The sequence below is a fragment of the Zootoca vivipara genome, chromosome 15 (assembly GCF_963506605.1).
Source record: "Zootoca vivipara chromosome 15, rZooViv1.1, whole genome shotgun sequence".
Lineage (NCBI taxonomy): Eukaryota > Metazoa > Chordata > Lepidosauria > Squamata > Lacertidae > Zootoca > Zootoca vivipara.
In genome coordinates this window covers 17,499,736-17,515,487 of record NC_083290.1, presented here as the reverse complement: position 1 = coordinate 17,515,487, position 15,752 = coordinate 17,499,736, and the positions used below count along the sequence as shown (strand labels likewise).

Genomic DNA, 15,752 nt, shown 5'->3' with positions numbered 1-15,752 from the left:
TTGGCAGGTGCTAACCCAGGTGTCCGATTGGCATTCAGAGAAGATGAGTACTGAAGACAATACAGTCTCTAAGCATCATTTGCGTAAAAGGGAGCCTATACTAACAAGATAGATAGATAGATAGATAGATAGATAGATAGATAGATAGATAGATGATAGATAGATAGATAGATAGATAGATAGATAGATAGATAGATAGATAGATAGATAGTCAGACTAATTAGTTCTCATCTGTGGGGTCGACTCACATGACCCTGAGGCACACAGCTAATGTTCTACTTATGTCCTGCTCAAAAGCTTCAGAACTTTACCTTGGATTCTGATGAGTTGTCTTCGCCCAGCCACCAAAGAAACCTGGATTTGGTTGGTACAGTTGCATACTGTTGATGGCTGTTGATGACTACTAGCCACGGTGGCTTGGCTTGGCCTCCCCATTCATTGGCAGCAATGCTTCCGAATACCAGTTCCTGGAAGGCCACAGGAAGGGAGACACCAGGCAGGATCCCTCAATCCCCCACCCCTCCATGGGCCAACTTTGGCAGGCTGATCAACTGGCACAATGACAGCAGGGGATCGACACCTGTCCAAGTTCAAAGGAGGCAGCTGCAACAGCTGCACTGTGCTTTGAAGCCAAATCATTTCTCTACAGATTTGGGGGTGGGGATGTCATTAAAATTTTCATGGATGTGTATTGGAGGTGTATGCTGTATTCACCTACCAACTCAGAAGATTTGACTGTTTGTGCTTCTGGGAAGGAAGCTGGACTGAATCTGGAGAATGACCCAAATCTAGCAACTAACAATTAACGGCATTTCAAGACGGCATCCTCCATATAGGAATAGCACAAAACAGGAAGCACAATGAAGACAGGGATTTTCTGGGGGAAGGCAGCAACATATAGGGGCTGTCCCCCCAATAAACAGGAAGCGCTGAATGTGTTTCTGGCATCCTTTGCCAGCCACACCCACCCAGATGTTTTGAACTACAGGTCCCACCTACAACTGATGGGAGTTGTAGCCCAAAACATCAGCACGGCACCAGGCTGAAGGACATAATGAGAAGAGCCTGCTGGATCAGGCCAATGGCCCATCTAGTCTGGCATCCTGTTCTCACAGTGGCCACTCAGAAGCCTGTGGGAAACCCGCAAACAGGATTAGACCACAAGAGTCCTCTCCTCTCCTGTGGCTTCCAGCAACTGGTATTCAGCAGCATCACTGCCTCTGATTGTGAAGGCAAAGCATAGCCATTAATAGCCCTCTCCTCCTCTATGAATTTGTCTAATTCTCTTCTAAAGCCATGCAGGTTGGTGGTCATCACTGCCTCCTGTGGCAGCAAGTTCCTTAGATTAACAAGGCACTGCATGAAAGAGGACTTTCTGTTGTCTGTTCTGAATCTTCCAGTGCTGTATACAGCCTCGCAACTAGCATAAATTTATAAATTTCTTTCATGTTGCCTCTGAATTTCCTTTTCTCTAAAAAAAAAATCCCAAACCCTGCCTAGGGGAGTTTGCAAGATGAATTCCTATTGGTTCACTATCTATCTCCACTGTATCTGAAGGTATCTGAAGAAGTGTGCATGCACACGAAAGCTCGTACAAATGACTTAGTTGGTCTCTAAGGTGCTGCTGGAATGAATTTTTTTTGTTTTGTTTTGACTATATATAGATTACCGTAACACTTTTCCCAGGATCTGTGATGATGTGTTAGGCTCTTGAGTACATTAGAGATTCCCACATGTGTCTCCTGCAGCATCTAAATTTCCGAAACAAGGGATGCAGAGGATGCGATGAGAGCAGATGCTGGAGCGTTTTCTTTGATCAACCTTTTTAAGCAACCTGGCTCAGCTTGCACTTCCTGGGTTATCCCCTGTATCAGAGCACAACTTATCCTTTGGTTTACACACAGTTTTGAATTTTGCAATACAATACAATAAAATAAAAATGTACCAATATGCATATAAAAATTGTGTATGCCCATAACAGCATTATTTTAAGTAAGAATTACATTTCCAGGGGTAAATTGCCTACAACAATGCGTATTTCATGCAAAAAGATTCAAAAATAATGTGAACTTTCATGCATTTTTCCCCCTTTAAAAAAATCAGGTTGCTACGGAAACAGGATGGAATGGAGTTATGAACGAAGACGTGCAAAATTAACACAGATTGAAAACAGACGGATCCATGCATCCCTAAGAAGATAGAGGCATAGCCCTTTAGCTCAGCAAAAGGAACCTCTTGAAAAATCTCTCACCTAGAAGCTTGACCCTTTAAAGTTGACCCAGGTACCCCTTTTTTTTTACCCCAGAGGTAAAGAGTTTTCAGGCTGACATGGTCATTCCATCCCACAATTAAAGCACTTTTTAAAAAGAAACTGTGGAAAACAGTATGTGAAATGAAAAAACATGCTGGCCGGTATTCAGACAATGCTTGCTAGAGAGAGAGAGAGAGAGAGAGAGAGAGAGAGAGAGAGAGAGAGAGAGAGAGAGAGAGAGAGAGAGAGAGAGAGAGAGAGAGAAAGAAAAAGAAAGAAAGAAAGAAAGAAAGAAAGAAAGAAAGAAAGAAAGAAAGAAAGAAGGCAATGTTCAATGCAAACATTATGTGAGGTTCCCCAGGAGAGCTGGAACAGGAGCAGCTGAGAGTTATAGCTTCCTTTGTTCTGTTAAAAGGGAAAAAGGAAACACATCAGGAAGCCAGGCTGTGGAGCGCAGGAAGCCTCTCTCAGCCTGATAAAAAGAACTGAAGCAAAGTGGGTTTGGATGCAGTTATAAGTCAATCAAACCTGGACGGAGAAGTTGCAGCAGAAAGATTTTAGATTTGTGCAGAGAACAACCAAGTTGCCGCTCGCATTAAATACAACCCAAAGATTGTTCGTTGAGCAAGCACTGGACCCCAGACCCGAGACAGGGGAGATTGGGCTTAGCCTGCCACCTGCCTGTTGACTATCCTCACCACTGCCGGTGGAATGAGAGAGAGAGGCAAAAAACAATTTGTGGGGAAGACAAAGAGAGTGCCATCCTCCCACCTCTGGAGAGAGAGAATACCTGAGCCTATCTGCAAACAGAACAACACAGGGAGAGCGTGGCTCACACAACCTATTGCCTTCAGCACATAGAATCCTAGAGTTGGAAGGGACCCCGAGGGTCATCCATCTAGTCCAACCCCCTGCCGTGCAGGACTCTTTTGCCCAACATGGGACCCAAACCCATAACCCTGAGAGGAAGAGTCTCATGCTCTACCAACTGAGCTGTCCCAGGGCTCCCGGGCCCAGGAGAATCACTGGCTGACAAAATGCAGAGACACTGAAAGACGCACAAGCAACGCAGCTGGAGGTGCCTCCATAAGCTCTCCTGTGCCAGTTGGTGTGTCCTGCCGCATCACGAGGCAAGAGTGTTGGTGGCAACCCGTTCCCTTTACAGACATCATTATCACACCAATGGCACCAGATGGGTTGACGGTTCTGGCTTCAGAATCCCCACCTACCCTGCAAACCCTCTAGATAGATGCTGTTAAATACAGTTATCATGTCCCTGGTTGTCAGCCATGTCAGCTGGGGCTTATGGGAGTTGTAGTTCAACAACCTTTGCAGGGCCACAGATTCTCCATTGCTCAGCTTCACCGGATTCTCAAAAAAAACCAGTTCTTGACTTGGGGAGGCTTAGCATGACAACATTCACCAGCCTCTGGGAAAGGTTTGACTCATTCAAAGCCACCAATTTCATATCTAGGTTAGCAGGCAGGTTAGCAGGTGAAGTTGATAAATTTAGGTTAACATGGTTTCATTTTTTTCAAACAGAACAATTTCACAGACAACAGGCAGCTACAGCCCTTTTGCAGTTTGGGTCTATGTTTGCTTATGGCACAAATGTTTATTTACTTATTAAATAAATTGGATTGCGGTGTGGAACAAACTTCCATTTCCTTCTATTTCTGTTGATGTGAGACTGGGTCAAAGCTGATGCCTAGGTGGCACTTGGCTCCTATAAAACTTTATAGCTTTGATATAACACACACTTAGGGGAGAGGCTGTGGATGCTCTTTTAAGTCATGTGTCTAAGTATAACCTCACTGGGGCGTGTGTGGAAGTATCTTCAGAGAAATATAACTGATAATTGATCATGAGATCTATGTGTACTTAGCACTTCTAGGCATGTCTGACAACGAAGATTGTTCTTATCGAGACTTGATCACATTTGGCTTATTAGCAGCCAGACTCAAGATTTCCAAGCACTGTAAAGATACAGAATCACTTATCTGTTTCTCAACGGTATTAGAGAATATGGAGGTTCTCTCTTGTGGACAAACATACAGATAATCTGTTCACTACAACAACAACAAATATGGCTATGTTGAGCATTGGATCCCATTGGTATCATGTGCCTCTAGCACAGGCATAGGCAACCTTGGCTCTCCAGATGTTTTGGAACTACAACTCCCATGATCCCTAGCTAACAGGGCCAGTGGTCAGGGATCGTGGGAGTTGTAGTTCCAAAACATCTGGAGAGCCAAGGTTGTCTATGCCTGCTCCAGCAAGCCACTGTTTGCTCCACCTTCTGGAAGGAGGTGATTTCTCTGCAACATTCACCTACCGGTAACACCTATACTTTCACCTATACTTTTCATCTATTTATTCTTTTAGCAAAGTGTGTCTTGATTTGATATTGCCCAGTCTGATTATTTTGACTTTCTAATTCCAAAATGCTTCTTAATTTTCCAAACAACCTGCTTTGCCTGGGCTTTGCTGAGCATTCCAATATGCCTAAAGGGAGGTTATATAGCAATGAGCCTTTGCCTTGATTCGCTTGCCGAGTGTTTGGTACATCTTCCTGTCAATCATCCATCCATCCCCCACACTTTTCCATGCATCTCCCTGTCATTTTCCCAATTACAAAAGTCTGGATTTTCTAAATTTGTTGTGTTAGGGTGACAGTGCACTTTCGCCCACTTTAACTGTGCAAAATTAAATTTTGGGTCTGCACTTGAATATGGACCATCTGGAGAAACCCGAAGAAGAGAATCCCAGGGGAGCTGGCGACTCTGAGCCTTTCTGCTTACTGCTACCATTGTGGTGCCCAGACTAGGAGCCATACCTAAGGCTTCCACCACCAATTGCACACCAGTTGGTCTAACACTCAACACTCTTCTCTATGACCCCAATTTCTGGAGCTCCACCAAACTGTATAAAACTCTAGTGGCGTTAGATCCAAAAATGACACATGCCAACCATTTCCCCCACCCGACCATGCAACTTTGTTCAACGTGTGTCACATATTTAAGCAATTTTCTGAGGTTATGCTGCTTCTTAAGAGGTTATGGTGGAAAACGGGAAACATCAGAGAGGAAGCTGTGAATCCCTGAAAGGCAGCCAACCATTTCTTGACTGCAGTTTGCTTTTCCTTTGCATGTAAAATTAATTTACGATGCACTCAAGAACTATCAGTGATACAGCCAGAAGCTGCTGTTTTCCAACAGTGGCAGCCTAAGATGGCTTACAGGTGCGAGAACACATCTTTAATCCTCAGGCAGGTGTTTGCAAATTTACTACTATTGGGTTAGGAAAGCAACCAAACACCTTTGTATTCCAGTTGCCTTAGGACAGAAGCTCATTCAAAAAGGCATGTTGGGTTCTTTCCATGGGGGGGAGAAAACTGCTCGTTTGATGTGAAAAATGGATCAATTTAATAATAAATGAACGTCTCCTGTTGCTCCATTCACAAAGCAGGCTGCCCACAGCACCTTACACACCAACAGGGAGCTCGGTTTTTCAAATTTGGATCCTTATGTAACCAAAATGGCACCGTCCTCACATAAGTGAGAGATGTCAACAGGCTTGGGGAAATTTAAAGGTTTGCAGTATTATAGAATATCTTCAAGGGGCGGGGAGACTGTAATGCAGGAATCGAAAACACCAAAGATGTTAGTGAAGACCGAGCATGCCCAGTGGGCACAGAATGTTGCAGTGGGAAGAGGCATGGAATGGAGTCTTGGGAAAGGGCATCACTGTCTGGCTGGAAATTATGGAAATCAGCTGTGATTCCGGCATTTCAGGGGTTGGACTAGATGGCCCTTCAAACTCTGCAATTCTACCGTTCTACGAAGTGTATCCCTAGCAACCTTGTAAAGCAGAGGGGTGGGAACAGAAAGGGGATGTGCAACACACCTTGGCAAATTGTTTTAACCACAGGAGCAGCAACCACAACGACGAAATAACCTCCTTTCCCAATCTAGATAAGTCTGTTGAGATGAAGCAACCTAACCAGGCTGGAAACAAATCCTTAGGCTCATAAAGTGCTCACAGGTACCATGTTATTTGATCCAAAAATTTGCATTTTTCTTTTTTATCATCTTCCCCCCTGTTATTATTATTATTATTATTAGTCAGACTAATTTTTCTACCCATGAGTCCATGTTGGCCTCCAATGACTACAGAGTTGACTTTTCAATCACCTGCAATCCTGCCCTCCTAACTACAGCAGGTCCTCCAGAAGTAATAATAATAATAAATAATAATAAATTTTTATTTATACCCCGCCCTCCCCAGTCAAAAACCGGGCTCAGGGCGGCTGACACCAACAGAATTACAATAAAACATAAAAACAATTAATTAAAATACTGAACTACAACTCCCATCAGCCCCAGCAAACATGGCCAATGGCCAAGGAAGAGGATGGGAGTTGCAGTTCAGCAATGACTGGAAGGCCAAAGGATCTCTACACTTCCAGAGCACGTGCTGCATAGGAGCCAACTCCTAGGGGCCACAAGAGCTTTGGCCCCTGCAATAAAATATTTGAGGGGGCCAGCTCCCCCCCCAAAAAATGTTCATGGGCATTGCCATCCATATGGGGTGTGTGCACTGCATCAGCTGATCGATTATGCTGGGAGGGGCTAACCTGGACCCCCACAATATTCTATTCAAGTTGACACCCTTGACGTGCTGTGCCCCTGAGCTGTGGCCCCCAAAAGTGTATACAGGATCACTCTGCATCACAGACTTAGTTGTCCTTTAACTGCTTAAGAGATCCGAAAGAGGCACATTTAAAAACACAGCCAGCGTATCATGCGGATTAAGAGTTGACCACTGGCAACCTTTTTTAAAAAAAGAGCCAGCCCCTGTTCTAAATGGCAGGCAGGCAGGCGGTGTATGTCAGTTGCATTTTTCGGAGGACAGAAATAGGCACAGACCCTCAGGAAGCACAAAGTGCTCTGGCTCTGAGGTTGGACAAATTACCCAGCCTTGCGGGTAACTGCTCTTTCCCTTGCAGGCTACGCTCAAGGGTTCCTTCCCTGTCCTTTCAGAGATCTTCCCTCCTCCATCTGTTACGTTGTGGCAAACCAACTTTGCAAAGAGCAGCCGCAGCTGCAGAAAAATGCCCGTTACCGTTAGGACGTTGCCAGGTGCATAGAGAGTAGCCTCCTGCCTGGAAGGGGACTGTCTTGCACTGCACCCATCTCCTGGCGCTTTCTAACCGGGTGGCCCAGAAGCAGCAATTCCACTTGTAAAGCTTTCTCACTCCACCAGCCTCTCTGGCTTGGCCAACTGGCAAAGGACCAAACTGGGTTTTCTCCTAATTTATTTATTTATTGCCCGCTTTTCAGTCCCAGGGCAGATTACATAATTAAAACACAACATCAAAAGCAATTTAAATTTAAAGCAATGTGAAGGTCATCTCGGTGCTGTTTTGCAGCCCCAAATTCTTCCAGAAGAAGAAATATTCATCGTTCCTCAAATAAGTACACAGATGTGATGATTTGGACAGGGTTGTTTCTTGTCTTGGAGCCCCAAAGGGGTGAATTACAAGATTAACACTGATAGGAACTGCATGTTTGAAGGGGCTCAAACACACACACGCCATCTTCCTATAGGAGGATGACCTCAGCAAGTGAAGACAGGCCTGTTTTGCCAGGAGAGAGAAGCCAACAGAACACAGGCAGGAGTCTTTTTGCCCTCTTCCCAATTTATACCTCTGTCTTGAGAACCACCTGTGCCTTCGTAGCACATCAGCCCCAGATAGCATGACAAGCACTCAAGGATGAGGCAAGTTGTGGTCCAAAGGGAACTAGGCTGAGGAAACCTGCATTGGACCAGTCCCCACCCTCCTCTCAGATCAATCTGCATGATTGGCAACCAAGGGCATAAATTGTCATGCTTACTTATGGAGCAAAAGGGTGAACAAGTATATCCAAAGGCATCGGTGGAAAAGGCCCATTAGGGAAAATGAAGCCCTGCCCCATCAACATTGGTTAGGGTTGCCATATTTCAAACAGTGGAAATCCGTACAGAGAAGTTGTTGAGCTTTTTGTCCGCAAAATTGCATTAAAATGCCGTTTCTGAGCTATTTCGGTGGGGAAACAGCAAAAATGGCACTGCTGCCATGGACTGCCATACGCCCAGATTTTCCAGGACATTTTCTCGATTTCTGCCTGGACACTGCTGCTGACTACAGTATTCTGGATATGTCCAGGAAAATCCATATGTATGGCAACCCTAACCTTGGTTTTCCTCCAAACGCCTCCATCCTGGCTTTCCTACTGACAGCCAGTCCAGCGGGTAGCCCTGCCTATCAACTTCCTCCTCTTCAGCATTGCCCTTGTAGAACTCAGCAGAGAGAAGATTTGAGCCAAAGCAGACTTAGTTGGCCCTGCCTGTCATTGGCTCTGGTGCCCCCTACTGTTGGGCTCCCTGCCTTCCGCCCTACCAGTACCCATTGGGCACCAGCCACCACTGTAACAAAGGCAAACAACCACCAACGCTCACCCACAGTTCATATTTATGTCCACATTTCCAAATCTATTCCCTCCACCTTCTGGCGAGCATTCTGCTAATGCAGCTTACGTTTCTTCTCTTTTTAGATGCACTTGAATTTGGAAAAGGGAGGCGAATGTGGTCGCTCATGTTCATATAGCGGGGATGGGGAATGTGGGGTCCTCCAGACAACGTTGGATTGCAACTTCCATGTTCCCCTAACCGTTGTCCAGGCTGGACAAGTTGCAATCCAACGTTGTCTGGAGGGCACCACATTCCCCATCCCCGCTATATGTACATGAGCGACCACACTGCCTTGCTGGGAGAAGGAGAAGGAGAAGGAGAAGGAGAAGGAGAAGGAGAAGAGTTTGGATTTGATATCCCGCTTTATCACTACCCGAAGGAGTCTCAAAGCGGCTAACAATCTCCTTTCCCCTCCTCCCCCACAACAGACACCCTGTGAGGTGGGTGGGGCTGAGAGACTTCAAAGAAGTGTGACTAGCCCAAGGTCACCCAGCAAGCTGCATGTGGAGGAGCAGAGACACGAACCTGGTTCCCCAGATTACGAGTCTACCGCTCTTAACCACTACACCACACTGGCTCTCAACACTGGGAGCAACACTGAACTGTTTAAATACAAACTGCATTTCGCTACAAGGGCATATAATGCCAACAAGAAGGCTCCACTTCCATTTACATGGGTGCCCATGGTTACAGTCTGTGCTTTTCTTCTAGAAAGAAAGGTGCCAGTACTCACCACGAAGATGTTATAGTAAGTGCCACACTTTTAACCAGCGTTTTTCTTTTAGGGGGGAAAAAGCCGCCGGTACTATATACCTTGAGTACCCCCTAAAAAACAGCACTAGTTACAGCACATACATTTCATTCGCACCACCTGCTCCTCTTGTGGGTGGCTAACACAGCAAAAAGCCTTTTCCCACAGCAGCCAGGGGCAGTAATGACAAAGGTGGGCTTCGGTCTTTCAAATTTCAGCTGTGCCCAGTGCTGAATATATGTATAAGCTAGACAAGCTATAGCTTAGGGCCCCACTCTCTTGCCCCCCCCAAAAAATATTAAAGGGGGGGAACTTGGATGTACATTTCCAAAATATAAGATCAAAAACAAATAAAATGAAACCTACATACAGCAACAGTGTTTTGTGTTGTGTAGGCTCCTATGATGTAAGTAAAGGGCCCCACCTGCCATATAAAGGGTCCCATTACCTTCAGTAGCTTAGGGCCTCATCAAACCTAAATCTGGCCCTGACTGCGCCCTCCGGTCCAAAGCCAAAATTCGGTGCCCCCCTCCCATCACCTCTTGTCTTCCGTTCTGCACAATGCACTACAGTTCGGCGCCAGTGTGGGGGAACCTGGCACACTGCCCTGAATCCAGAACGTAAACCGTCCTTTACATCATGGATTGGGCAACCTGTGGCCCTCCAGATGTTTGCCAAATGACACTTCCTATCAGCCTCGACTCTTGGCCAGGCTGACTGGGGCTGATGGGAGAGGTAGTTCAGCAACAGTTGGAGGGCCAAAGATCTCTGTCCCGTCCCCCCCCCCCCACCGCCACTCTAACTGTTGTTAGACTCCTGGCTCCCAAAAAACCTGGCCAACCATCAGAGACACCAGCAACTGGAATCCAGCAGCCATGGGTTAGTCACCCCAGATTATTTACAGTATTTATTTATTGCATTTCTATCCCACACTTTTTCTTCAATGAGCTCAAGTTGGTGGACATGGTTCTACCCTTCCTCAATTAATCCCCAAGGTCACCCAGTGAGCTTCATGGCTGAGCAGGGATTGGAACTCTAGTCTCCCAGGTCATAGTCCGTCTGTCCAACCATTACACCTCACTGGCTGATTTACACATTAGGTCTCATATAAAGCTACACACGGAGTTCAAGCCCATCAAAACAATACTGAGGCCTATTATACAAGCATCCACTTTTGGCCCAGACAACACAAAACATAGCTCTTAAGAGTGGTGCTGGGGAAAGTCATAAAGAAGTAGGTGCTCCCCCCATATTTCATGTTGCACAGAAGTTATTACAGAGATTTTTAGCAGCAACCACAGCAAATACTTGTAAATGCATGCTGCTGTTTGGCAGTTCAGCTGGGACAGGATACAAAAGCAAGCCTTTGAACCATTCACAGAACTTTTCCTTGTTCCTTTCCCTCTTTTTGATTCCTATTATTATTATTATATGTGAACTATAAAAAGACTCCCCAGGCAGCTACAATAATGGCACCTTTGCTGTATCTGGGCGACACAGAACAACTAGCAAAGCAGAATGATGTATGAAGTATGAATGATCCAGTATAAATCCACCACTGGTGCCCTGGCATTACATCAATGATGTGTTGCTGAATACAGGGAGGGGTTTCCTTTCCATTCAAAAAAATTCCCATTCTCTACCAGCAGCCTCAGGACTCTACACTTCAGGGCAAGGGCAGAGAACCTCTGGCCCTCCAGATGTTGTCGAACTACATCTCCCGCCCTGGATCAGGGCACAAATTCACCTCTAGGTAGGGAAAATCTTGGAAGCCCAAATAAATAATTCCCAGAGCCCTGTTGCCTTCTCCTGGTTTTACTCAGGAGTGTTTTTGTCCGAGAGAGAGGGGGGGGATTTGGAGTATAAGGAGAAACTGATGTTTTCTCTCTCCAGGAGTTGGTGGTTAGGACGCAAAATAGCTGAAGGCTTCGTGGTAGCAGCAGCAACAGCAACAGCAGCCTCCTTGCCAGGTCATCAAGACGTCGCCCGCTCCCTTCCACCCCTCCCTGCAGGGTGGGATGCTGCACTTGTTACTCACTACGAGGAATCTGGCAGATTCCGCAAGAGATCAGTTGCGGGCGAGGCTGGTGCGGGAGAGGGAGGGAGGGAGGAGAGGAAGGGAAGCTGCTGCCGCCGCCCCGCCCAGGCAAGGAAGCTGCTAGGGCTGTTTCCCCGCCCGCCCGCCGCGTCCCTGCGCTGCCTTTCGCCTCCTCTGATCCGTTTCAGGGGCTGCTGGTGAAGCCGTCAAAACAACAACACAAAACAACTTTCCTGCATTGCAAGGGGTTGGACTAGATGACCCTTGGGTCCCTTCCAACTCTACATTTCTATGATTCCGACAACGACGACGACGACGAATCTCCAAAATCAGGCAGATACGTTTGGTGGGGGCGAGTACCCTCCTGGCCAGCTCCCTTTTGCTCCTGGGCCCAAATCCAACTCGTGCGCCTCGCAACGAAGTCCCGCCTGACACACGGAAGCTTTAAAATATCCCTTCCCCGCCTCTTTCTTCCTCTGAAAGGCGACTAAGAAATTAAGCAGGTCCGTAATCGAGCTGAGGGTGGAGAAAGGGAGCCCCCTTGCCCCGTGGCTTTTTTCTTCTGTCGAGCGGCGCGTGTTCAGACGAGCCCGAGGTTCAACTGTGCCCATGCCTTGAAAGGGGACTGCGCCAGTCCCAGCAACCGAGTGGCCGAGCTCGGGACACTCAGACACCCCACCCTGGTCGCAGCAATCTAAAGAAAACCCGCAGTGGGAAGGGCGCGCGTGGAGCTAGGCAGGCAAATAGCAGCGCCCAATCGACAGAAGGTGCTTCGCGGGTAGAAGTTGCCCTGAAAATGGGGGGGGGGGGGTTTGACAAAACACAGAGGGAGGGGAACCGGAGATACTGACGCCGCACCGATCCCGATTACCCTGGACCTGGATTTCGTTGCGCACACTGCAGTCCTTCCGCAAAAGCATCCCCGACCCGAGCCTCCTCTAGCCCAGAGCTACCGGGTCCAGCGCTTCTCGCCCTCCCGCCAGCTTTGCCCGTTCCAACGTGTGTGCGTGATAATGCTGCTGGGGAGAGGGGGGCAAACGCGCGAGACTATAGCCCCCAAGATCCCACCAGATGCTGCCAACCCCGATTCCCCAGCCGAGGGGGAGGGCTAAGCTGGAGGGAAGGCGAGCAGCTCAGGCTTGCGCTCTGCCGCGCGCCGCTTGCGCCCTTCGTAGGATCGCAGCCGGCGCCGCGCAGGCCAAGTAGCGAGGAAAGGAGAACGGGCAGGAGGGGGTGCTCCTCGCTCGCCGGCCGGGTTTTAACCCTTCCTGGAACTCCCCCTTCGAAAAGAGCCACAGCAGCCCGCTTCCCAATTCTGCCCCCCCAACCCCTGCTCCCTGCGCTCCTCTCGCCCCGTATCCATCCATCCACCTCTTCATCCGCCCTGGTTCCCCCAGTTTCTTCCCCCTCCCCTTACCTTAATGGTCCCGTCCATCGAGCGCGCTTCCCAGCCCGGCGTCCCGGGAGTCCGCACATTGACCCGGTTGAGCTCCGCGCCCGCGCTACGCCGCCCGCTTCAGCCCCGACTCTGTTCCGCGCCCGCCCGGCCTCCCGCCCGGCCTGCCTCCTCCGCTTCTCCTTTCTCCGCAAAGCGAAAGAGCGACAGTTAACCGGATGAAACTTTTTCCCCCAGCTCACTTTGGGAAGTGAAGTCACTCGAGGAGGAAACTTCGCTCCCCGCCGCGCCTGGGCCGGCCTTGCTGGATCCGAAGAGAAGGAGAACTTTTTTTTTTTTTAACGCTAGCAGGATATTTGCTGGGGTTAGATAAGGAGCGAGACCCCGGAGCGCGCTTCAGGGCTCGGGACGCTCCTTCCGGCTCCTGCGGGATTTTGGCTGGCTGGTCAGGAGAGGCAAGGAGCCCCCACTCGGCTCTCCTCTCCCGGACATCTGGGGGGATTTTTTTTCCCCCAGCTCTCCAGACAGATCTATTTAAAGGTGCCTGACGTTGCGATCCTGGCTCTATTTATCCGGAAATTCAGTAGGATACAGATCCATTGCAGGATCCCAGTTTGAGCCATTAATTCCCGTTTTCCTTCACATGCAATTTGTAAAATAAATTAAAATAAATCATTCATACGGCGTTTTCCTGTCCAGAGGCTAATTACATCGGGGATGGGGGAAGGCTCTCGTTCGCCCCAGCCTACCAAATTCGATTAAATTTATTATGGTTAAATGTGTCAATGTGCTCTTTTGGATAGATGACAAAACCAAATGGTTGTCAATATTCAACAGGCGTTTCGTGGAAGGTTTTCTGGAGGATTTTTCCTTTGTTTGGCTTTTTCCCTTCCCCATTCCTAACTGGGAACTCAAAACTCCCGTTTATTGCCAGGAAAAGGGCAACTAAGGTAAGGCGCGAGGCAACCGTGGACACGTGTATACGTGTATGTGTGTATAGTGAGAGCTTGAACCTTTTCGCTGGCTTCGCGTAACCGAAAGCCACAAGATTTCTTGATTTTCAAAATAAAATAAAACATTGTTTGCCACTGAGTTTAATAAGCTAAGAGTGCCATCCTATGCACTAAAAGACCACGGAATTCAATGGAGCTTACTCCTAGTTAACAGGGTGACCCTAAGCATGTAAGCAAGTCCCACGGGCTTCAATGCGATTTACTCCTTTGTAAATTTGTTTCGGATTGCAGCCTGACCGGAGGATTGCAGCTTTGCAACGCTACCCTAGCCATGTCTACTCAAAGGTAAATCCTATTAAATGAAATAGGGTTTACTCCCAAGTAAGTGGAGCTAGGACTGCAGCCCTTCTGGGGACCCCTGTAATTTATTTTCTGCACCTTCTTCTCAATAATACAGCATTTGTATTACGGAATGGTTCCTGGAGCCACGTACTGACCTCTTGAGCAACCTGTTTGGATATCCTGGTCAGCACTGCATCCAACCCGCATTTTAACGTTTTTGCGTTGCAGGACAGTTTACGGTAGATCATAGCTGCCAAGTTATCCCCTTTTTTAAGGGAAATTCCCTTATGCTGAATAGGCTTCCTCGTGAGAAAAGGGAAAACTTGGCAGCTATGCGGTAGATGCAGCGGCACCCCAATGATGCCTACTCGGAAGTAAAAGGGTTCTTGAGTTCTCCCAAGTGAGGAGAGACGTTTGCTCATTTCAAGTGAGCGGGACTGTGCCAAATTTACTGCGCTTGGGGGTCTGGGACAGTTTGAGGACAGATTCAAATGCGGCCCAAGCAATTGATGGAGTATATACTGTATATAAGGAGACGCTCAATTTCGAGTATGTTTTCTATTACGAAACAAACTCCCCCCGCTTAGGACTAGGTGCAAGGGACATAGGAGACGTCCCTAGCTGGTTTTAATGGTGGAAATAGGTCTAAGACTCAGGGCGGACGGTGAGGGGACCCAATGTCAAAAAAAGGATCGAAAAAAAGTCCGATCCACTCTGCCTCTTTTCTCGAAGCCCAAAACCTGTGACCAGGCAGGTTTACTCGGAAGTAAATCCCCAACGGAGCTCAGTCCCACGGAAGCCCCGCCTTACCGGACTAGATGATCCTTGGGGTCCCTTCCAACTCTACAATTCTATGATTCTACTCGATGGGACCTACTTTCAAGTAAAAGTACACAGGATCGCGCGACCGGCCAGCAGAACCCAGACAAACCCGGACGAAAGCCCGATATATATATATATATATATATATATATATATATATATATATATATATATATATATATGAATGATCTGGACAAGCTCCCCAAACACTCAAAGCCATGCACTGTTCAAACAAATCCCTCTCCCTCCCAAAGTAACCCCCTGCCCCCCAACATCCAACACTTCCACCGTTCTTGTGCAACAGAGAAGAATGGAAAGACACGCGGGGGGGGGGGTGTCTTCCAAGGAAATGAAGCAGAAATTGGAAAAGCTTTCCTCACACGCAGCCCCCCCCCCCGGAGTTCACTGTCAATATGTCTCTCTACAAACCCCCCCTCCACAAAAGATGGTTACCTCATGCAAGGTCCAACCTTTCCTCCTCCCCCCTCTTCCGGTTTTGTTAGTCCAGCCAGTGTGTGTGTGTCTGTCTCAAGACGAAGCCCAAGTCCCTTTGCCCCTCCCGTCCAGAAGGGGAGGTTTGTTTAGGATGCCGCGCACGCGGAGGCGCGGCGCCCGGATAGTTGGATGTTTGACTTCCTCTGGCCCCTCCCTCTGTCTCCCCTTCTCCAAAAAATCAGCCCCCATCC

The 15,752-nt window shown here is 47.9% G+C and overlaps 1 protein-coding gene across 2 annotated transcripts in view; it reads right to left on the bottom strand.

Annotated features, from left to right (window-relative positions):
• Window positions 1-15,543, bottom strand: part of FLI1 (Fli-1 proto-oncogene, ETS transcription factor) — a 91,628-nt gene extending 76,085 nt beyond the window's left edge. Inside the window, exon 1 of one of the 2 annotated variants that reach the window (XM_060268493.1) lies at window positions 15,520-15,543. Coding sequence is in view for 1 of the 2 variants with exons in the window: in XM_035138987.2 (XP_034994878.1) it covers window positions 12,971-12,988 (18 nt within the window). In the remaining variant the exon portion in view is untranslated. Of the gene's footprint in view, window positions 1-12,970; window positions 13,160-15,519 lie in introns of those variants that run through there. The other variant, XM_035138987.2, reaches the window with a different exon arrangement.
• Between the last annotated feature and the right edge of the window lie 209 nt (window positions 15,544-15,752).